Raw genomic sequence first — 23,766 nt, forward strand, 5'->3', positions numbered from 1 at the left:
ACAATGGTTGTCATAAAATATTATCCTGAGATTACATGGAAACTAATGCTTATTTTATTTGGAAAACCAGCTTTCTTTGATAACGCTCTGTATTTGTCTGAAAAGAGTTTTGATCAAAGAAATCACAAAGGTTCTTCAGCATCTAATCAGCATAAAGATTGTGGCCAAGAGCCCAATATTTGTCTGTGGGAGGGGCAGCAGAAAAAACAGGTCTGTCATAACTTCAAATAGTCACTAAGAGACCGGTCATTAAGTGAGAAGTACTTGTATCTTTCAGCTCAGGCCGATGTCTGAGGGATCATGGAGAGCTATCAATTATTATTCAAAGCTTAGTTATTGAGATAAGCATTTTTCATGATTTCATCAAATTCCTAGAATGGTGTGATATACTTTCATCCAATTATCAGTGAACAAAGGCACGTTAATCAGATCGCATCAACAAAAAATGTAAATAGTCAAATTGTTCACGATTAAATATTAAATAAAGGTAGACCTCGACTTGCAACCACAACTGAGCCCAAAATTTCTGTTGGTATGTGAGACATTTGTTTGTTCGATCCTGAATGGTTCAAAGTTGACGCAGTCTTCCATCCTTCAGAGGTCGGTAAAATGAGGACCCAGATTGTTGGAGGCAACAGCCTGACTCTTAAGAGAGGGCTGTAAAGCACTGTGAAGCAGTATATAAGTCCAAGTGCTATAGCTATTGTCCCATTTTACGTCCTTTCTTGCCACAGTTGTTAAGTGAATCACCAGAGTTTTTAGGTTAGTGACAGGGTTGCTAAGTGAATCTGGTTTCCCCATTGACTTTGCTTGTCGGAAGGTCGGCAAAGAGGATCACGTGACACCAGGACACTGCAACCGTCATAAATATGAGTCAGTTGCCAAACATCCAAATTTTGATCACGTGAGCACAGGACTGCTGCAACGGTCATAAAATGCGGAAATTTTTTTTTCCAGGGCTGTTGTAACTTTGAGCGGTCACTAGCCAGACTTTTGGAAGTCAAGGACTAGGGGTCAACCTGCAAAACAACTTCAGCTGAAGCTATTTTTCCTCAGGCTTACTCCGCCTTCGTTTCTTGGTTGCCACTCATAGAGGGAGGGATGGGAGAACTCAGGAATGCGGTGCCTCAGCTGCTGGTCAAAAGATCTACCAGCTGCCGTGTCAACCAAGGCCATGTCAACGGACACCTGTCGGAGCTGAGTGGGAAACTGTGGCTGACTTGATTGGCCCATGTGCCGTAAAGGACACCGTTGGGGTGGGTGGGAATCCTATTCTTTTAACTATCCCTAAGCGCGGGATATGTGCAAGGGGAACCTTTACCTTTAACGGGTCTGGATGGGGAGAAACAGGTTCAAGCTTAATCCCTCTGTTCTGTTTCCCTTCCCCCAATACTCCCAGCAAAGAGTCCGTCAGAGGCCTTCCTTTTTTTTCCTTTTATTTACATAGATACATGTCCTGGCCACGTCTACCCACGGGCCTGCCAAGTTTCTGGAGATAACGAGGAAATTATAGATAAGGCCAGAATTACTCACGAATATATTCTTCCCTCCATTGAAATAGTTAGCTCGCGCCAATTCATTAGCTCGCGCCAACTCATTACTTTGTCCAAGACAAAAAACCAGGAAGTCCCGCCTCCTATTTATAGTCTCTGCAGATGTCACTGCATGACAATTATGACTTGGCTTTGTCCCAACTCTTCCGCTGCTGCGCACGGCGATTACGTCTACGTGACCTTGCATCGCTCCAAAACTGTTCTTGGGGCGTTGCCAAATCAGAAGGAGGCTCCATGGAATCAGGCTGTGCGGCCCTCCCCTCCCTTTGAGTGGGTGCCAGGGAGGAAAGGGCTCAAGAGAAGCAGGGCTGGCCAGGTCTTCTCCTCACTTTCTGAATCATCCGAGTCCAGGAGTCCGGGTCCAGGAACCTGGGTCACAACACTATCCCTCACCGCAGGGCCCTTCCCCCGGGGCTGACGATCGGGATGCGGTCGAGCTGGGTTCTGCTCATGGAAGGCCTGCACCAGGTCAGGGGCATGAACGTCGGAGGCATCTACCCAGGAGAAATCAGTCCCGTATCCCTTCCACGCGATCAAATATTGGAAACGACCCTTCAGCCAGCGGGAGTCTCGGACGCTGTGGACTTCAGATTCCTCCGATCCGCCTCGGCGACAGTGACGGTGCTGTTGGGCACCAAGGGGACTCGTGTGGCCTCAGGAACCAGAAGGGACCGTGAAAACGGGTGGATCCGCATGGATCGTGGCAGGGTCAGTCGGTAGGCTACCGGGTTGATGACTGCCTCGACAGGGAACGGGCCGATGAATCGGTGGTCCAACTTCTTTACCGGGCGGTCGGACGGGAGGTGTTTGGTGGAGAGCCACACCCGGTCTCCAACTGCCAGCGGGGGCGTTGCCCGTCGGGAGCGGTCGGCGGACCGTTTGTAATCCTCCTTTGCCCGATTCAGCTGCTGACGTACCAACTGTTGGACCGCATGCAATTCCGTCAGGAAGGTCTGCGTTCGGGAACAGGAGAGTCCGTGGTGCCAGAGGAAGAGCCGCGGATGGTACCCACATTGGCAAAGAACGGGTCATCTGAGTAGAGGTGTGCTGAGAGTTGTTAAAAGCAAACTCCGCCAGGGACAGGTAGTCGGCCCAGTTGTCCTGTTGCTGGTTGATGAAGCAACGGAGATACTGTTCCAGTATACCGATGACCTTCTCTGTACCCCCGCCGGTCTCCGGATGGTGCGATGACGACAGACATACCTGCACCTCCAACGCGGCCATCAGGCTCTTCCAGAAGCGGGCTGTGAACTGAACTCCGCGGTCCGAAACCACCCTGTCCGGTAGACCATGGAGGCGGAAGATGTGCTGCAGAAAGAGACGGGCCGGTTTTGCGGCTGTGGGCAGTCCGCGGCATGGGATGAAGTGTGCCATCTTGGTGAGCATGTCCACCACCACCAGCACCGTGGTGAACCCAGAGGACGGCGGCAGGTCTGTCAGGAAGTCCATAGAGATCGCCCCCCAGGGTCTGTCGGGTGTCGGCAAGGGCTGGAGGAGCCGGAGGGGCCCCCGTGGCGGTCTTGGCTTGCCGGCACGGTACGCAGGATGTCACGTAGGCATGTATATCATGCCGCACTGGGCCACCAAAGGTCCGTGTCACCAGGTGGAGGGTCTTGAAGAACCCAAAATGTCCTGCTGCAGGGTTGTCGTGGCACTGGGTCATGACGAGGGCTCGGAGTGGTCCTGTGGGCACATATAATCGCCCAAACTTGAGTAAGTCCTCCTCCAAGGTCCAAGGAGACGGGGCCCACCTCCGCTCTCCTTTGCTGCGACCAGGCGTCCTGGCGCTGCGCCTCGCACCTGGGCCCGCAAGTCCACTGGCTCCCGTGCTGCGGCCAAGGCTTCTGCCGGCAGCACTGTCCGTGGAGGAAGGGGTCCTTGGCGCAGAGGTACTCTGGCTTGCGGGACAGGGCATCCGCCCTCGGTTGTGACCGCTGGGAATGTAGGTCACGCGGAAGTTGAACCGGGCAAAACAACGACCACGGATCTGCCGCTGGTTCAACTTCCGAGCTGTGGTGAGGTGCTCGAGATTCCGATGGTCCGTTCGACCTCCACCTGATGTCGGGCCCTCCAGATGGTGTCGCCAAGCCTCGAATGCAGCCTTGATAGCCAGCAACTCTTTTTCCCAGATAGTGTAGTTGCGCTCGGAAGGATTGAGTTTCCGGGAGTAGTAAGCGCGGGAAAAGTGTGCCACCATTCGTCGGAGCCTGTAGCAGCACCGCTCCCAGAGCCACATTGACGCGTCTGTTTCCACCACAAAAGGCCGGAGCGGGTCGGGATGCCTCAGGACGGGTTCTGTGACGAAGGCTTTCTTGAGGGCTGTGAATGCTTCTTGCTGCGGGGGACCCCACCGGAACGCAACCTTCTTCCTGAGGAGCTGGGTAAGTGGAGCCGTCAGTGTGGCAAAGCCCGGGATGAAGGTCCGGTAGTAGTTGGCGGCCCAGCAGGCGCTGAACATCCTTCACCCGACGAGGGCTTCCCAGCTACACAAAGCTTCTACTTTACATGGGTCCATGGCTATGCCCTCGGGCGAGATGATATGCCGAGGAATTCTATGGAAGTCCGGAAGAAGACATTTCTCCAGCCGCATTGAGTTGTTGCTCCATAGCGTTGCAGAACCAGACCGGCGTGTCGAAGGTGGCTTTCCTGGACCGGGAGTAAATCAGGATGTCGTCAGGTAGATAACCACGAACCGATCCAACATGTCTCGGAACACGTCGTTCATGAAGTGCTGGAAAACGGCGGAGCATTGGTCAACCCAAATGGCATGACAGTGTATTCGTAGTGTCCGTATCGGGTGCCGAATGCCATCTTCCATTCGTCTCCTTCTCGCATCCGCACCAGGTTGTAGGCCCCCCGGAGATCGAGCTTGGTGAAGATCGTGGCCTCCCGCAACCTCTCCAGTAGCTCCGGGATGAACGGCAGGGGGTAGCGATTCCGCACCGTAATGGCGTTAGCCGGCGGTAATCACAGCATAGGCGCAAGTCCCCTGTCTTCTTCTTCACGAAGAGGACCGGGGCCGAGAGAGGGGACTTTGAAGGCGGATGAACCCTCGGGCCAGGTTTTTGTCCAGGAAGTCCCTGAGGGCGCCAACTCGGGCTCCGACATGGAATACAGGCGCCCACAGGCAGTGGTGCGTTGGGCAGAAGGTCCACGGGCAATCGAGGGGCCGGCGCGGGTAGTCGGTCCGCCTCCTTCTCGCTGAACACGCCGGGCGAAGTCCGCCAGCTCAGGAGGCAAGGTGATGGCAGCGGTGGGGACGTTCTGGCCGGCACAGGTGTGGCGGATGTGATCGACGCACTGCAGACTCGGGAAAGAGATGGTGTTCCGCGACCAGGCCACCTGAGGATCGTGGGTCCGGGGCCAGGCCATCCCAAGGACCAAGGAAAATGAAGGTCCGCCGTGACATAAAACTGGATCGCCTCCTCATGGTCCCCAATAGCCAGGCGCAAAGGCTGGGTGGCGAATTTAATGGGGCCGGACACCAGTTCTCGTCCATCAATTGTCTCTACCCGCATCGGAGGGTCCACCGGAACCACGGGGACCGCAAACTGGGTCACAAAGGCCTGGTCCATAAAGTTTGTTGTGGCACCTGAGTCCACCAGCGCATGCGCCTGGAGTCCGTCCGACTGGTTCCCCAACCATTTCCGTGTGTCCAGAATCAGATGCCGAGGGGCCCAGAGTCTACTTCCAACGCCCAGTGGGGCTTAGTACGTGCCCGACCTAGGGTTTCCCCGAGGTCGGGCCTGCTCCGTTTCCCGATTGGTCACGCTGTGATTCGGGGACCGGCGTGCGTGCCCCACTTCGCTTTCTGGGGCAAGAAGCGGCGAAGTGGCCGGGCTCCCCACAGTACAGGCACAATCCCCCTTGGCGCCTCCGGTCCCGCCCCTGGGCTGCCAGGCGAGGTCTGGCCGCCCCCAACTCCATGGGCTCTTCCGCAGCGGTTACAAAACGTGGGGCGACCCTGGGTGCTGGTGGTGCAGGAAGTGGGGGTGCAGATGTCGACGGCGGGTCCCGGGGGGTGCGACGGGACGGTCGCCGTTGCAGACGGGCATCGAGGCGGAGACAAAGGGGCACCAAGTTGTCGAGGGTCCGCGGCGCCTCCACGCGGGCCAGCTCGTCTTGCAATTCCTCTGAGAGTCCCTCCTGGAACGCGCCCACCAGCGCTGCATCATTCCAGTCAGAGTCCTGGCACAAAAGACGAAATTCGGCGATGTACTCCTGCAGGGGGCGTTTCCCTTGACGGAGTTCCTTAAGGCGCCTGGTTGCCGTCAGCATTCGAACGGGGTCCTCATACATGGTGCGCAGGTGCTGCCAAAAACGCTGTTGGTCCGCCAGCAGGGGGCTGTCCTGGAGCAAGAGGGGCGTGGCCCATCGAGCAGCCGAGCCGGAAAGAAGGTTAATCACGAAGGCCACCTTAGCCCGGTCGTCTGGGAAATCCTCTGGCCTCATAGCCATGTAGAGCTGGCACTGTCCCAAGAAGGTCGGGAACATCTCAGGCTGCCCAGAAAACTTATCCGGCACGGTTATCGGGCACTTGCGACGAGGAGGAGGTGGGAGGATGGGGGCTGCAGGCACATTCCTGGCAGCAAGTTGGCCTGCCAAGTGAGCCACTTGCTGCTGGAGCTGTTGATTAGCTGCTTGTAGCTGCACTAACTGCTGCTGTACCTGCTGCTGATCCATCTTTGGTGGAAGATGTTTTAGTCAGGTCTTGGACAAAATGTTCTGTTTCCTTCCCCAATACTCCCAGCAAAGAGTCCGTCAGAGGCCTTCCTTTTTTCCTTTTATTTACATAGATACATGTCCTGGCCACGTCTACCCACGGGCCTGCCAAGTTTCTGGAGATAACGAGGAAATTATAGATAAGGCCAGAATTACTCACGAATATATTCTTCCTCCATTGAAATAGTTAGCTCGCCAATTCATTAGCTCGCCAACTCATTACTTTGTCCAAGACAAAAACCAGGAAGTCCGCCTCCTATTTATAGTCTCTGCAGATGTCACTGCATGACAATTATGACTTGGCTTTGTCCCAACTCTTCCGCTGCTGCGCGGCGATTACGTCTCGTGACCTTGCATCGCTCCAAAACTGTTCTTGGGCGTTGCCAAATCAGAAGGAGGCTCCATGGAATCAGGCTGTGCGGCCCCTCCCTTTGAGTGGGTGCCAGGGAGGGAAAGGGCACAAGAGAAGCAGGGCTGGCCAGGTCTTCTCCCTCACTTTCTGAATCATCCGAGTCCAGGAGTCCGGGTCCAGGAACCTGGGTCACAACACCCTCCAAGACGGAGTGGCTGTGGATGCCGGCATCCCGATTCAGTCAGCTGCAACCGCAGCTGACTGTTGGAGGCGAGTTATTGGCCCCAAAGGATAGGGTGCGCAACTTAGGTGTCCTCCTGGATGAACGGCTGTCGTTTGAAGATCATTTGACGGCCGTCTCCAGGAGGGCCTTCCACCAGGTTCGCCTGGTTCGGCAGTTGCACCCCTTCCTTGATCGGGATGCCTTGTGCACAGTCACTCATGCGCTCGTTACCTCTCGCTTGGATTATTGTAATGCTCTCTACATGGGGCTCCCCTTGAGGTGCACTCGGAGGCTTCAGTTAGTCCAGAATGCAGCTGCGCGGGTGATAGAGGGAGCTACGCGTAGCTCCCGCGTAACACCGCTCCTGCGCAGACTGCACTGGCTACCTGTGGCCTTTCGGGTGCACTTTAAGGTTTTGGTTACGACCTTTAAAGCGTTCCATGGCTTAGGGTCTGGGTACTTGCAGGACCGCCTGCTGTTACCGATTGCCTCCCACCGACCCGTACACTCTCACAGAGAGGGACTTCTCCTGGTGCCGTCCGCCAAGCAATGTCGGCTGGCGGCCCCCAGGGGAAGGTCCTTCTCTGTGGGGGCTCCCACACTCTGGAACGAGCTTCCCCCGGGTCTACGCCAAATACCTGACCTTCAGACCTTCCGTTGCGAACTGAAGACGTATCTTTTCATTCGCGCAGGGCTGGCTTGAATTTTATCAATTTTAAATTTTCTATTAATAATTTTAAATGGGGTTTTAGTTTATTACATATTTTAACTTTTTAGGCTTATTATAAAATAAGTTTTTTAATTCGTATTTTAAATTGTATATTGTATTACCTGTTTTTATTTTTGCCTGTACACCGCCCTGAGTCCTTTGGGAGAAGGGCGGTATAAAAATCAAATAAATAATAATAATAATAAAAAGGGGGACGCAGTGGCTTAGTGGTTAAGACAATGAGCTTGTCGATCGAAAGGTCGGCAGTTCAGTGGTTCGAATCCCTAGTGCCGCGTACTTGTCCCAGCTTCTGCCAACCTAGCAGTCTGAAAGCATGTAACAATGCAAGTAGAAAAATAGGGAAGGTAACAAGTGTTCCATGCGCCTTTGGCATTTAGTCATGCCAGCCACGTGACCACGGAGACGTCTTCGGACAGCGCTGGCTCTTCAGCTTTGAAATGGAGATAAGCACCGCGCCCTAGAGTCGGGAATGACTAGCACCTATGTGCGAGGGAAACCTTTACCTTAAGTGCAGGAACTACTTAAGAGCTAGTTTCAGCTTTCTAAGTGCCGATATGATGTACTCAATAAAGGGTTTTTTGAACCTGAACAAAGTGTCAGAGTCCTGACTTCCTTGAATTTATTATTCGGAACGGTGACAGTAGGTGTAAATTAATATTAACTAAATATTCACATTAGTGTTTTTACACTCTTATGATGACTGCAGTAAGAGAGCTGTGAGATCAGCACCAATATTGCATTTGGCACAAACTTGATCTATTAATACTATTTAAATACCTTATCAGGTAGCTTATGGAATAAAATAGCAGCAGGCCAACAGATGATACAGTTATAAGGATATTCAGTGGTTGGCGTCATACCACTAGATTAAGCAAAGCCGTATAGCAGAACTGTTGTATTTTACACCGCACACATTAGAGAAAAGAACAGGTAGTCCGTACAACAGCTCGTTCAGTGACCGCTCAAAGTTACAACGCCACTGGAAAAAATGACTTATTATGACCATTTTCACATTTCTATTGTATATGAATAAAGGCGAATATACGTGTCCCAAGGATAATGTTGCAGGATCCAATCTGGGTCGGTCGCCGGGACCAGAGGTTTTGCCTTCCGAGCTTTCGGACTCGTGCTGGAGTCAATCCTCGGGGAACCCCCTAGGAATGGGCTCCAGCACGAGTCCAAAATCTCCAAAGTCAAAACCTCTGGTCCCGGCGACCGACCCAGATTGGATCCTGTCTTATGTATATATTTGCCCATCTCAGTATCTAATCTTAGCCAATTTTTCAGTCGTCAGCTATATAAAATATACCATGTCATTTGTGAAGGAATATAAAGAGCTCTAAAAAAAAGATTCCCTAGACCAGGGTGTCAAACTCAAGGCCCGGGGACCAGATGTGGCCCACGGGGTGCTTAGATGTGGCCAGCGGGGCCGTCCTGGAAACAGAAAAGGACCAGTCCGAGGTGCCTCTGCTAGCGAAAGAAGAGCTCGTGAGCGGCGCAGGTGTCCCTTCCAAGCTCCATTTTCACTGTCAGAGGGTTGCAGGACGCCATTGCAGCCGAAAACGGAGCTCGGGAGCCCGTTTTCACTGGCAGAGTGCTCAGGCCGCCATAGACGCCCCTGACACGAGTGATGTTGAGCTGGCCACGCCCATCCCAGCCACGCCCCCCACCCCACCCCAGGCCAAACACAACCCTGACGTGGCCTTCAATGAATCAAGTTTGATACCCCTGCCCTAGACAAACTGAATTGATGGAGATGGAAATGAATGACAGAAACAGACATCTCTTTACCTTTACATATATTTATGTTGTCGCATAAGTGAAGAGTGAAATAGGTATCCAGGAGGCGATAACCGTTCCTATTGACAATATTCCGGGCTGCGATGTTACGCAAATGACGGAGACGACGCTGGAAAAGAAAACGTTACAAATATTAAGCAAAGTTCACCTCAAGCTATTTAACAAATGCTATATTGTTTAACATGTAACACTGGGTAAGAACTGCTCATGTTTGTTTCGAGGTATCTTTATTCTTTATGAAGCTTTATTCTCAAGGACCCAGCCTGCTATTGTCCCTCGGCCATAGCCTTTCAAATAAAAATCCTACGTGTGTTCCTTAAAGCACCCAGATGTAGAAAGCACAATAAATTTAACTGTAGCTTCAGTTAAAAATGCAGAGTCCTCTTACACTCCTTGCCGACAGCTGGTCATTTGCGTTCTTTTAGAGAGTCGCGAAGACCACTTGAAGATTTGTCTGTGTCCTCAAGGTCACCTGAGTGGTGCAAATGGGTTTGGAGCTTTCTTGGAACGGCTGAAACATCCTGCAGAAAGCACAGCTCAATACAATCCTTTCGGCCGTTCCAAGAAGGCTCCACACCCATTTGCACTACTCAGAGGTGACCCCGAGGACACAAACGTCCAAATGGCCTCAATGACCCTCTAAAAAGAATGCAAATGACCATCTGTCTGCAAGGAGTATCATCCCTTCAATTCCCCACCATCCAGTCTGAGCTGAAGAAGCTTCTTGGATGAGAAGCAAAACGTCTTCAAAAAAACAACAACTAGAAAGTCCGGTTGCCTCCTGAAAAAAAACCATCTTTGGGACATTGAAAAACAGAAATATTTCAACAGAAAGCAGCAGTATCAATTCCAGCAGCCTCCTGCAACAGCCTCTGTAAAACACACTTACAAACCACAGTATGACCAGTGCCAATTAAAATTATCTCTTCATATCCACTTCATTCTGAACAAGAAAATCACATTCCAATCTCAATGGCTATTAACTGTTAACATGGTTTTAGCCCATTAACAAGAACTACAAAACAGTTTTCCAGGAAGAAATAAAACCAGAGATAAAAACCATCTGGAGAATGACATTTCCTAAACTATTCAAAGACTGTTTAAAAAAAAAAACATTTGCTGAACAGTAAGCTAAAAACTACAGCTTATAAAGTAGAATGCTCGGCTTCCCACTTCTCGCTGAACAGCAATATCTCTTTCAGCAACTTAGCGTTAGATGAAATTTTAATTCCCCCTGACTACTTCTACATTTTACAGATAATTCGTTTTACTCAATTTGCAACACAAGCTGCAAGTAGTGGATCATAGGTTTTTTTTAAAAAAAATGTGTTACATTTTTACATAAATATGACGGATTGATAGATAAATAAACAAACATAAGGATTTACAACTTTCCATTCATTCCTTTATTAAAAGTATTAAATGAGACTATACAAAAAAGCAGGCCCTTCCCAAATATGCATCATTCTCTACATGAAAACTTGAACGTGTCACTATCCAAAAGGAAAACATGTCTTATTTTAATGAACATTATTAATTTCCGAGCTGTAGTGGCACCGTGGTTAGAATGTAGTATTGCAGGTTTAACTCTGCCCACTGCCAAGAGTTCAATCCTGACCGGCTCAAGGTTGACTTCCATCCTTCCGAGGTCAGTAAAATGAGGACCCAGATTGTTGGGGGCAAGAGGCTGACTCTGTAAACTGCTTAGAGAGGGCTGTAGAGCACTGTAAAGCGGTATATAAGTCTAAGTGCTATTGCTATGGCTGATATCCTTTCATTAGAAACTTGAGTCAATAGAGACTCATATTCTCTTTCTTTTCTAGGGAACTCTTTTGCTCTTGAAGGAAATAAAATAATGGAGGCTGTTATGAAACTTTTCTCTTACCATTTCCTACAGTTGCTTGGGGGGGGGGGTTTGCATATCAAACTTCCTCTTTTCCTACATCAGTTTATTGGGCCAGGGCAGGGCACCAACAGGCTCACGTAAGAGTCAAAAATTGCAGCAAGAATATGTTGTACACATCTTCCTGAACGTTTACAAAAATCAATTGAACCACTGTGGCAAGTGGAGCTGCCCTTGAAGATCATTTTCAGCTGTTCCAGAACACAAGTGGCTCCAGTAGGTACGAGCATTTCATGATGCACTGAACAGTGCCACGCTTTGAGAATTGCACTAGCTACCAATCGGGTGTGATTCAAAGTTCTGCTTATTGAGTGAAAGCCCTCCATGGAACATGGGGCCTGGATACCTGCAGGACTTTATGAGGTAACCCCCTGCCTTCCAGATAACATCAAATAAGGTGGATTCCACCTGTGTCCCCTTATTCAGGGACTGCATCTTTAGGGGCCATGGACAGATAGCAACAGCGCTTATAGACCGCTTTACAGTCTTTTTCAGCCTTCTCTAAGTGGTTTACAATGTCATCATCTTGCCCCCAACAATCTGGGTCCTCATTTTAGCCACCTCAAAAGAATGGAAGGCTGAGTCAACCTTAGCTGGTCAGGATCGAACTGCTGACAGTTAATGCCTTTTCAATCGCTGCTTCCTCCTTTGGCCTAGTCTGGAAGTTGAGTCATGACAACTGGACTTCTTTTATTTATTTTTTGGGTTTCAAATGTTCCGCTCCTTTTCCCAAGTAGATTCTTCAGTCCTTTGGCGTAGCATTTTCCTGGACATCTTCTTCTCTCTCTTGGAAAGTCAGAGCTGGTTATTCCAAAAGATCTTAGGAGCTGGAATAGTTTGGCTTCTCTTAGCTATGAAAGTTGCAGGATGGTTGGTTGGATTGTCGTGTGTTCCTAGTCTTATAGATGTGATTTTATAAATTATATGGATTATTACTTTTTTGTGTTTTTGTTCTTCTGACGACACAGAAGTAGGGAATATATGATGTTCAGAGATGATTTTGATTTAAGTGGTTTATAAGCCCTGTAAATTCTTGAATAAATACATTTATATTCTGGATCTTAAATAAGACACCTGAAAATGCCAAGAGTACCTAAAAACCCTTCCTTAGGCTTCATTCATTATCAGATTTTGTTAAGATTCTTTTAATTGTTTACATCAGGGGTCTCCAACCTTGGTCCCTTTAAGACTTGTGGACTTCAACTCCCAGAGTTCCTCAGCCAGCTTTGCTCTGGGAGTTGAAGTCCACAAGTCTTAAAGGGACCAAGATTGGAGACCCCTGGTTTATATGACACTTTTAAAGTATGTTTTAATATTTTTGTATTGCTTTTCATTTGTGTAAACCATTCAGAGTCATGCATTTGAGATCTATAGCCACCTATCTCAAATGTATGAATCTGGGTGGCTGTATAAATCAAAATAAGCATTAAAAAAAAAGAAATTAAATTTGAAGCTAACATATTACAAAGTTAATATTGCCCTCGAACATAGTATTTAGTTTACATAATAATAAATGATAATAGAAAACAAAGTATTTAGTTTCAAAAAGTGCTTCAGGACTCTCCGGGGCACTGTAAGAATGAAGCCTTCAGCTTTTGGAGGAAATCTGTCCACCTGTTATAGTAAAATAAGCTGCAGTAATAGAGAATTTCTGAAAGGCTCCGGCAGCCACAGATCGTTGGGTGAATAAAATCTAGGGAAATCTGCTGTACCTAAAACACAGCGGATGGCAGTAGAATTGAAATAACATCCCCATGAAAGAGGTGTTATTTATTCCTACATAAAAATGCATCTGCTGACCAAATACCAACAAATCCTCAAAGCAACTTCAAAGGGATCAACTGAGGGCAGTGTGACTACTCTCAAAGTTAAGCTTATGTTATTACTCAAATACTATTCAATGGAATGTATTAAGAATATAGGTTGGCTTTGTTCTACTCAGTCGCCTATTCACAGCCAAACAGGAAAATAACTCCCATGGAGTATTAAGCTCAATAAGAACCTTATGAGTTGAAGAACTTGCTAGGCATAAATTTTTTAAGAGACAGACTGGCACAGAAACAAGGTGTTCGCTTTCACAGTCACTTCCAACTTGCTCCGCTGCTTTAAATTATTTTAACAGCTTGTTTGTGCAATTGTTCTACAGGGAAGGAAAAATGAAAAACCAAAAATATAACACAGTATAGCCACAGGAAAAAGCCATCTTCCCACATGCAAATTAAATTTCCCCAGTTAATAGAAACTTCTGAAAAAATACTGCAATTCAGTATAGTTCAATCACATTCACGTGCTCAACTATTTTTAACACACAGGAGATTAGTGGAAATTAGCTTCATATCAAATGACACTGGGCTACGTGAAGTGTTAATACCACTTTATAATGCCTTGGTTAAGGCCACACTTGGAATCCTGCATCCAGTTTTGTTCGCCACGATGTAAAAAAAGATGTGGATACTCTAGAAAGAGTGCAGAGAAGAGCAACCAAGATGATTAGGGGACTGGAGGCTAAAACATATGAAGAACGGTTGCAGGAACTGGGTATGTCTAGTTTAATGAAAAGAAGGACTAGGGGAGACATGATAGCAGTGTTCCAATATCTCAAGGGCTGCCACAAAGAAGAGGTAGTCCAGCTATTCTCCAAAGCACTCCACTTCACTCCACTGCACTCCACTCTATTCCATTCCACATTAATGCCAACAAAGTATAGTGAATGACAACTGCAATAATTATCAGTCCGCATGAAGATGAAATCCATTATATCCAGAGGACACCAAACTGGGATAAGTTCTACTAAGGAACACCCAAAGAATTTGCTTTTTTTTTTTAAATCCAAGTTCTTAGGATTGTTAGGGCATATCAAACAGCTATTCAGGAACAGAAACACAGGTCATACCTGACAAACAACTGTTTGTAGGCTACTAAAGCTGTTGCACACTTTCACCTCAAAGAATTACCAAGGATAAAATCTAGAAACTACAGCATATCTGAAAGAGAGATAAATTAAAGAGAGGGAGAAATAACCTACATTTCCAACTTGTGATTCGGTAGAAATATCGTCATTTGTGCTGTCTGAGCTTGGGGATTTGCTTGCAGGCCTTTCATCACCCGAGTAGGTAACATCATCAGTGCTGGTGAGTGGTGTATTTGCTCTCAGATTGTATAAAGTAGCTTGCCAGGGTTAGTGGAAGTGTGGTTTTTCTCCCTGGTAGTTCCTTGTTTATCAAAACCATACTCCCCCCCACCAACCCTGGCAAGGCAAGTTACTGTATATGAATAGGCAGCAAACGCCACGCTCACCAACACTGATGAGATTACCTAGTCAGGTGATGAAATGTTTGCAAGGACACCCCCAAGCTTAGAGACTACATGACTGCCACAATTCAACGCTGAGCTACTAAGATCCTCTTCCATTGGTATAAGTACAAATAAATGTGTAATTACCCAGCTATGTTATGCAAGACTTGTCTCCATTTCATTAAACATTACACACAGAAAAGATAAGTTAGGTCTACTCCACAAAAGGAGCCTCTTCTTAGCAGGTACAACAACTCAAGTATCTCACCTCTGCAAGCCTAATGCCAAATTAATAACTTATGGGTCAAAGTAGAAGCCTAGCTAGGCAATTTGACACTTTCTTATCCTCTTGCTTATGTAGCTGATCTGATAACCTCAACAAAAGGGGTTATAGTAAGGTGGGCTACATACACCTATTTAGCCCAAGGTTACAGGCCTCAAACCTCTGGGAAAAGAAACTTTGGTCAAGAAAATATTAGATTTTAGAGCTTAGATAACCATATTTCCCTGTCACGCTCTAACTGAAGTTTGGTATCAGAACAAACATATGGTGTTACCTCCCCCAATGTCTGGTATCAGTTCCCCAATATTCATTTCATCTCATCATTCTACAACAATAAAAAATTTATTCAGCTACTTCAACCAGTGTTATCCACCCTGGGATTAGCTAAGAGAGTAAAATCTAAGAACAAGCTTATCCTTCCCAGCCCTGTTTTGATTCAGAGTGCCAAGAAGTTAGGAAATAATTGGCTGGGCACTTCAAATGTAATGAAGAATCAGCTTCACATTCCACCCAGAGAACTTTTATTCTGAAAAATCTGCTAGAAATTAAGAAAATAGACTTTTCCAGGACTTCTTGAAATACTTAAAAGAGCACGATCACAAGCTAAGAATGTCTGGATGCTTGATAGCTTCTTATCCGATCACTAGATCCTTTTCACTCACTTTTCTTTTGCTAGAAAAAGTGCAAGAGGATTACTTTAGAATATTACTAGCACTAAGAGGAACTAAATTGCTCCCAATTTCAACCTCTGAGAGAACAGGAACTGTCTAACAACTTAAGTCTATTAAAGCCCAACTTTTGTTACAAACACTGTTCTGCATTAATTCCTTTCTCTGGAATTTCTTGTACGTTTTACTTCTCTGCTAATGGCCAGCGTGTAAAATAACTGCACCTTCCCATATTGTGCTTCGTGTTGTTGTGCCTCTTTTTTCCCCCCTCTGGACCATCCACTCCATTTGAAGGAAGAGACAACTTCTTTAGTTGGCTGTTTTGTTTTCTGGTGGAGGTGGGGTTCACAAAACATAGGTGTCTCTTTTATTTTCCTCCCACACCTATTGCAAGCCTGCAGCTTTATCGCCGGGCTGATGATGGGGAGAAGGCTCAAAGGGAGGAGAGGAAGACAGCACAGGGACCTGCAATTTTTCTAAGCATCCTGCTTGCTCTTCCACGCGTTTATACTGCCCGTCTAGAAAAAAACGCACAACCTAAATTTTTGCACAATCTAAATTTTTCTATTAACAGACTAATCATCCACTTTAGTGCAGGTAGTCTTATTTATTATTTATTAATTTATTTATTTATTCGTATTTTTATACCGCCCTATCTCCCTAGGGACTCAGGGCGGTTTACAGGCAGATAAAAAATACATATAAATACAAAATAAAACATCAATTAAAAAACTTATTCCAAATAGCCGAATAATTAAAAATAACAATATACATAATAAAACCCATTAAAACCAGTTTAAATTTAAAATCTAAAATCTAGTCCAGTCCTTAGACTTACAACCACAATTGAGCCCCCAAATTTCCGTTACTAAAGTGAGATGGTTGTTAAGTGAATTTTGTCCCATTTTACAACCTTTCTTGCCACAGTCGTTAAAGGAATCACCAAAGTTGTCAAGTTAGTAACACAGTTGTGAAGGGAATCTGGTTTCCCCCCCATTAACTTTGCTGAGCAGAAGGTTATAAAAGGTGATCACATGACCCCAGGGCACGGCAACCGTCATAAATGAGAGTCGGTTGCCAAGTGTCTGAATTTGGATCACTTGATCACAGGGATGTTGCAATGGCCCTAAGTGTGAAAAATGGTCCTAAGTCACTGTTGTAAGTCGAGGATTACCTATATAACTAAGCAACGCTGTGATCCGTTGGGTCATCCTCCATTGGGAGAAAGACAGTGTAGTCTGATGATACCAGAATGAACATTAAATATTAGGCTGACTATATTTTACACTGGATGGTCATGTGATTGTCTCAGAAGAGTAGATATCATAAATAGAAAATAGAAAAATAATTATTGACAAACAAACAGATAAACAGAATGATCAGAAGGTTTTGGTAACTATCTTCAAAGCGCTCCATGGCATTGGGCCGGGTTACTTACGGGACCGTCTGCTGCCACCGATTGCTTCCCACCGACCCGTGCGCTCCCACAGGGAGGGACTCCTCAGGGTGCCATCAGCCAGGCAGTGCCGACTGGCGACGCCCAGGGGAAGGGCCTTTTCTGTGGGGGCTCCCACCCTCTGGAACGAACTTCCCCCAGGACTTCGCCAACTTCCTGACCTTTGAACCTTTCGCCGCGAGCTTAAGACACATCTATTTATCTGCGCAGGACTGGACTAGAATTTTAAATTTTAAATCTGGTTTTAACGGGGCTTTATTATCTTATTGTAGTTTTAATATTCAGCCTTATTTAATAAGTTTTTTAATTGGTGATTTATTTTGTATTTATATGTACGTTTTATTAGGCTGTAAACCGCCCTGAGTCCTTTGGGAGATAGGGCGGTATAAAAATGCGGTTAAATAAATAAATAAATAAATAAATAAATCACAGGTGGGCAAAAGAAAGCACTGAGTGGGTGAAACTTCCAACTTCCTGCTGGCTTCCCCAGTGACTCTGCTTGTAGGAAGCTGGCAGGGAACGCTGGAAACCACGATCATGTGACTGCAGGGATACTGCAGTGGCCACTACTCTCAGTTTCAATTCCACAGGAGTACAGGTAGCCCTCGACTTACAACAGTTTGTTTAGTGACTGTTCGAAGTTACAAAGGCATTGAAAAAAGTCACATGATTTTTCACACTTTACAATCATTGCAGCATCCCCAGTCACGCGATCAACGTTCATTTCGATTTTTTACACACTCTTTTTAAGTTAGCAAATTTTAGGGAACTTTATTCAAAAAAGGTTATAGCATAGTGTGCTGTCTGAGCTATCTTGAGGATACAAACAACCAAGCCCAATGACATTTTTAGTAGTTATAGATAAGCAAGCATTGCACTAAGCACTTATTTAACTGTCTGACTGAGCCAACTCATAACGCATTCTGGCAGATGAACAGGCAAGTTTTCAGAGTTGGACACTCTTGTTTTTTGACCATGCTCTTATATTGCGATTTCTGGCAGAAAACAAATTGTGCAAGCCAGGTCTTGCATTCTAAACTGCCTCTACTGATTTCCCATCTGCATTCAAGCTCATCTCCAGAACAAAGCTGTAAGGAAAAATTCAAAAATATTGCTGCCATAAGCAGATGTAAGGCAAATACCAACAGGATTAAAATGAGCTCTCTCAGGCTCTTGTTCTGAGGAGACACTTGAAAGTAATTGCGCTAAAATCAAGAACCTAATTTTTACTTATCTCAGCTTAATAAATTGGGCAAGTTAAAATGTTTAAATACTTGGTATACTTTTCCAGAGTTCTACCAAATGTAGGCCACACAAAAATTATATGCACAAAATTAGCAGGAGAAATGTAATCCCTCCAACTTGACCCAAAGGCATAGCATACACAAACAATAAAGTTATAGTTGGCTAAGGAAGGTATTAAAAGTAGGGGATGGTATAAGCAGAAGCAGCATATATTTTAAAGGAGTCTATTAAAAACTTTGGCCTGGGGCTCAGTTAAGAGCAAATCAGTCCTTGCTCTTCTGCAAAGAGTTCAGTTCTTTAAGGACTATGGCATATCCCAAAGGATCCCTCGTGTACCTAAAATGGTACTAAGGAGGCAGGGTGGTCTAAATCGGAAGTGGGAAAATACGGTTCCTTTATGATTTGTAGGACTTCCAACTCCATAACTGTGGGTTTCAACTCACAGCTGACTTGTGAGTTGAAATCCACAAGTCATAAAAGAGCCACAGTTCCCCACCCCTGGTCTAAATAAAAGTGTAAACTAATGCTTTCTTAGTATTCTGGGCTTCGATGTTTTCCTGCAAATTTTGTTGCCAGGCTATGGAACATTATCTGTTCATGAACGCAAAATGAAAACTTCTGTAGGAAAACAACCAAGCTCAGAGAACACAAAGAATCCAAAACTTTAGGCACATTCAGTTGTAATCCCCACTGGCTAAAGCTACTATAGTTGTTTGATAAATGATCTAGGCCAGGGATGTCAAATTCAAGGCCCGTGGGCCGGATACGGCCCATGGGGTGCTTAAATCTGGCCCGCGGGCCCAGCCTGGGAATATCAAAGGACTAGCCCACGAGGCCCATTTTCGGCCTCCCTGATCTCCTGCAGCATTCTGCCAGCCAAAAATGGGCAGAGTGCTGCTGGAGGGCAGGGCCACTGAAAACGGGCTGCACAGGTACCTCGCAGAGCCTCTGCGTAGCCTGTTTTTGGCTGGCAGAGTGTTGCAGGAGGCCGGCAAAGCTGAAAATGAGATGTCCATCCCATTTCTCCCCCCTCCTGCCAGCCCACAGAGAATTACAACGCTGATCCGACCCTTGAAGAAATCCAGTTTGACACCTCTGATTTAGGTTCTTTGTGTCAAGATAATTACAAATCAATATGGAAAAGATCGTCTTTACAAAAACCGCAACACTATGTTTCTTCAAAGAGTTAATTTTGACAATGGGCTGTGATCATGCGATTACTCTGCTCAAACAACGCACAGGAAGCTTGGAAAGCCATTGGGACCAAGTCTGGCCTACCTAGGATGCTTCCGAGTTCTCAAGGCTCCTTTTTCAGGCCAGCAAAATATAGAGATCAATTAAGAGAACTGACATCAGCATGTTTTAATCCCCTCCCAATAGCCATTCTTTAGGGTGGCATTATAAAAAAGGTTTTGTCTAACGTAAGACTGTGCACTTAAAGAGAAAGCCGACTGAATCAATCGCTCGTGTTCTGCTCCATTGCACCTTTTATGAGAATGGAATTTCTGTAAGAAAGTCATTTATTTCATAAAGACGTAATTAGGGGAAGGACCGTCCCAAAGGTGCTTTTTTTCAGGAGGCAACTGGACTTTCTTGCTTTTTCTTTTGAAGACGTTTCACTTCTCATCCAAGAAGCTTCTTCAGCTCTGACTGGATGGTGGGGAAGGGAAGGATTTATATTCCTTGCAGACAGCTGGTCATTTGCATCCTTTTAGAGGGTAAGGAATTAGGGGAAGGAATTCCACATGTTCACTGGTCCTGTGTTATAGGGCAGCGTAATGTCCAAAAAATAATATCAGAGCCACTTTGATATACATCAGTACAGTAGTTAAGGTGCTGGCCTAAAGAACCAGGAGATGGTGAGATCTAGTCCCAGCGTGGAAGCCCACTGGGTGACTTTGATCTAATCACCAGGAGTCCAATCACCAGGTGACAGTGAGTTTTAGTCCCTGGTTAGGCTGGATGATTTTAGGGCAATGAAAGTTGGCTGGATGATTTTAGGCCAATGACCAGGTAATAGTGAATTCTAGTTCTGCCTTGGGCATAAATGACTTTGGTCCAATCAGCAGGAGTCTGTGAGTTCTAGTCCTGCTTTAGACAAAACTGGCTGGGTGACTTTGGTCCAATCGCCAGGAGACAGTGAGTTCTAGTCCTGCTTTAGACATAAAACTGGTTAGATGCCTTTGGACCAATCACCAGGAGACAGTGAGTTCTAGTCCCGCTTTAGACATAAAACTGGCTGGATGACTTTGGGCCAATTACCAGGTGATAGTGAGCTCTAGTTCTGCCTTAGACATGAAAGCCTGCTGGACAACTTTGGGCCAATTGCCAGGAATCTGTGAGTTCTAGTCCTACTTTAGACATAAAACTGGCTGGGTGACTTTGGGCCAATCACCAGGATACAGTGAGTTCTAGTTCTGCCTTAGGGTGTGTGACTTTGGTCCAATCACCAGGAGACAGTGAGTTCTAGTCCCACTTTAGGCATAAAACTGGCTAGATGCCTTTGAGCCAATGAACAGGTGATAGTGAGTTCTAGTTCTGCCTTAGGCATGAAAGGCAGCTGTGTGACTTTGGTCCAATCACCAGGAGACAGTGAGTTCTAGTCCCACTTTAGGCATAAAACTGGCTAGATGCCTTTGGGCCAATGAACAGGTGATAGTGAGTTCTAGTTCTGCCTTAGGCATGAAAGGCAGCTGTGTGACTTTGGTCCAATCACCAGGAGACAGTGAGTTCTAGTCCCACTTTAGGCATAAAACTGGCTAGATGCCTTTGGGCCAATGAACAGGTGATAGTGAGTTCTAGTTCTGCCTTAGGCATGAAAGGCAGCTGTGTGACTTTGGTCCAATCACCAGGAGACAGTGAGTTCTAGTCATAAAACTGGCTGAGTGACATTGAGCCACTCCCTCCCTCCCTCTCTCTCATCCTAACCCACCTCACAGGGTCGTGAGGGGCGCGCGATTCCAGACAACACCCGGAAGCGGGACGGCAGCTGGAAGGGAAGCGGCGCGGCGCGTGCACGCATGCGCGTGGATTCCAGGGAGCGAGCCCCCTCCTCTCCTCCCCAGGCCCCGCCCCTTCTCACGTGCTCGCTCCCGCGGCCCGTTAACCCTTTCCCCTCCGGGGCCCCCAGCAAGCAAAACACCGACCTGCTGAGACGGCAACTCCACATGCATGGAGCGGGAGGTCGGACCCGGCGGGGGCAGGACGGCAGCGGTTTGGCTCATGCTGACGGCGACCCGGCGGCGGCCCGGAGGGCTCGGGAGCAGGAGAGGCCTTGGCGCGTGCGCATTGAGCCCGCTCCCCCCGCCGCCGCCGCTGCCGCCGCCGGATTCGGAAGAGTTAAGGGTGACGACGAGGCCTCCGAAAGGTCCCGCCGGCCTCCCCCGGGACTTCTTTGAAAGCCTCCAGCTCGCTTTTTCCGGGACCGGCGAAACGACTCCAGGGCCTCCCGCGCTTCTTACCGAAGCCCTATTATTTCCAATACAGCTGAGGCGACTAGAAGACGGAGCGACGGAGACACCGCCGCCCGCTGATTGGCTGGTCGGGGAGGAAGGCGGGCTTCCTCCTTGCGGTAGCGCGGACTCATTGGTCCATAAGCACGTCGGTCTAACGTCCAACGTCCCGTCTTTCCGAGGTGCTTCGTTACGTGTGCGCGTGTATTTGGAAACACCGCCTCTATGGATAGCAAACTCGTATCTCGCCTCTCATTGGTCGGCGTGCTCCTTACAAGAGGAGGGTCTAAAGTGAGATCTATAAGACGCCCTTCGCGATTGGACGGAACTTCATAGTGATGGACAGGCGGATGAAACTAGGTGAAGGGTGGGAAGCCGAGGACAGCGGATCACGTGGTCGGGTTTTGTCAAGTGACGAGAGCCACTCGGAGGATGGGGAGCGCATCTCCATAGCAACAGATGAAGGAGGCCGGGCCTGGCCTGACTAGAAGGATGCTACATTACCCATCATGCATTGCGTTGCCTGTTTGCAAAAAAGGGGAATTAAAAATGTTTGTGCCTTTTCTGCAGTCACCACAAAGAACTTTTGTTAATGTCATAAATGCACAATGATTGAAGTTGGGCTGTTGGCAGTGGCTTCTGTTTATTTTTATAGCTGCCTCATCTCATAACCCTTGGTAGCTTGGCTGCAAGAACAAAATGTTCAAGATACCATAAAATTAAAAAAAAAAAACCAGCTTAAATGAGGGATAATGATATCACAATTGATCCTCACAGCCCTCCAAAATAATTCAAATAATAACTACGTAACCCCTGCCTCTTTGGGTTATCACTTCAGAGTTATTCCCTTATCATTGCCTTCAACAATGACAGAGCATCCAATTGTAAGGTTCATTTATTCACTTACCTTGATGAACGTATCTTTTCTTTTATGTAGAATAGAATAGAATAGAATAGAATTTTATTGGCCAAGTGTGATTGGACACACAAGGAATTTGTCTTGGTGCATATGCTCTCAGTGTACATAAAAGAAAAGATACGTTCATCAAGGTACAACATTTACAACACAATTGATGATCAATATATCAATATAAATCATAAGGATTGCCAGCAACAAGTTACAGTCATACAGTCATAAGTGGAAAGAGATTGGTGATGGGAACTATGAAACGATTAATAGTAGTGCAGATTCAGTAAATAGTCTGACAGTGTTGAGGGAATTATTTGTTTAGCAGAGTGATGGCCTTCGGGAAAAAACTGTTCTTGTGTCTAGTTGTTCTGGTGTGCAGTGCTCTATAGCGTCGTTTTGAGGGTAGGAGTTGAAACAGTTTATGTCCAGGATGCGAGGGATCTGCAAATATTTTCACGGCCCTCTTCTTGATTCGTGCAGTATACAGGTCCTGTATACATGTACACTGAGAGCATATGCACCAAGACAAATTCCTTGTGTGTCCAATCACACTTGGCCAATAAAGAATTCTATTCTATTCTATTCTATTCTATTCTATTCTATTCTATTCTTAATGTGTTTAAGCTCATAAATGCCAAATAAGAGACTTAAACAGAGGCTTGAGTAAAATGGCATTTAATCTTGATCAAGTTCAAATGGTTAGTCGTTCCAAACACATAGAATACATACATGCAAGGAAGAACTACGAACTCATGAGAGAAAGCAATGTCCTCTTATACCAAAAAAGGTCTTTGAAGTATCTTTAGGAATGTCATAAATCCTCAACTCTGGCATCTGCGTATCCTGGAATCTGGTTTGTGTATCCCCCCTGAAATAGGATAGTGCCTCTTAATGGGCACCATTAGTCTCCTTTGTTTTCACATTTGGCTATTTGGCCCCCCTGGGGGATGACATATGTTCTCAGCCAGAATGGGGTGGGGAGAGATCAAATGATGGGCTCTGATCAAAGGATGGGATATATAGTTTGACAATTGCCAGATACTTTTGGGATGAGATCCCAATAACAATCCAGGAATTTACTCAATGTGACCTCAATAACAATCCAGGAAGTTAGTCAAATGTGACATGTTTGTGTTATAACTTCAAAAGGCATAATATATGCCAGTGTGGCATGT

At 46.6% G+C, this 23,766-nt stretch overlaps 1 protein-coding gene across 4 annotated transcripts in view; it reads right to left on the reverse strand.

Annotated features, from left to right (window-relative positions):
• UVRAG (UV radiation resistance associated) overlaps positions 1-22,247 on the reverse strand; it is a 98,320-nt gene extending 76,073 nt beyond the window's left edge. Inside the window, exons 1-2 of one of the 4 annotated variants that reach the window (XM_058185973.1) lie at positions 21,376-22,241; positions 9,372-9,489 (exon numbers count right to left, since the gene is read on the reverse strand). In XM_058185973.1, the coding sequence (XP_058041956.1) occupies positions 9,372-9,489; positions 21,376-21,453 (196 nt within the window). In that variant the 5' untranslated portion in view covers positions 21,454-22,241. Of the gene's footprint in view, positions 1-9,371; positions 9,490-21,375 lie in introns of those variants that run through there. The other 3 variants (XM_058185972.1, XM_058185975.1, XM_058185974.1) reach the window with 3 other exon arrangements.
• Between the last annotated feature and the right edge of the window lie 1,519 nt (positions 22,248-23,766).

Source organism: Ahaetulla prasina, chromosome 5 (genome assembly GCF_028640845.1).
Source record: "Ahaetulla prasina isolate Xishuangbanna chromosome 5, ASM2864084v1, whole genome shotgun sequence".
NCBI classification, from domain to species: Eukaryota; Metazoa; Chordata; class Lepidosauria; order Squamata; family Colubridae; genus Ahaetulla; species Ahaetulla prasina.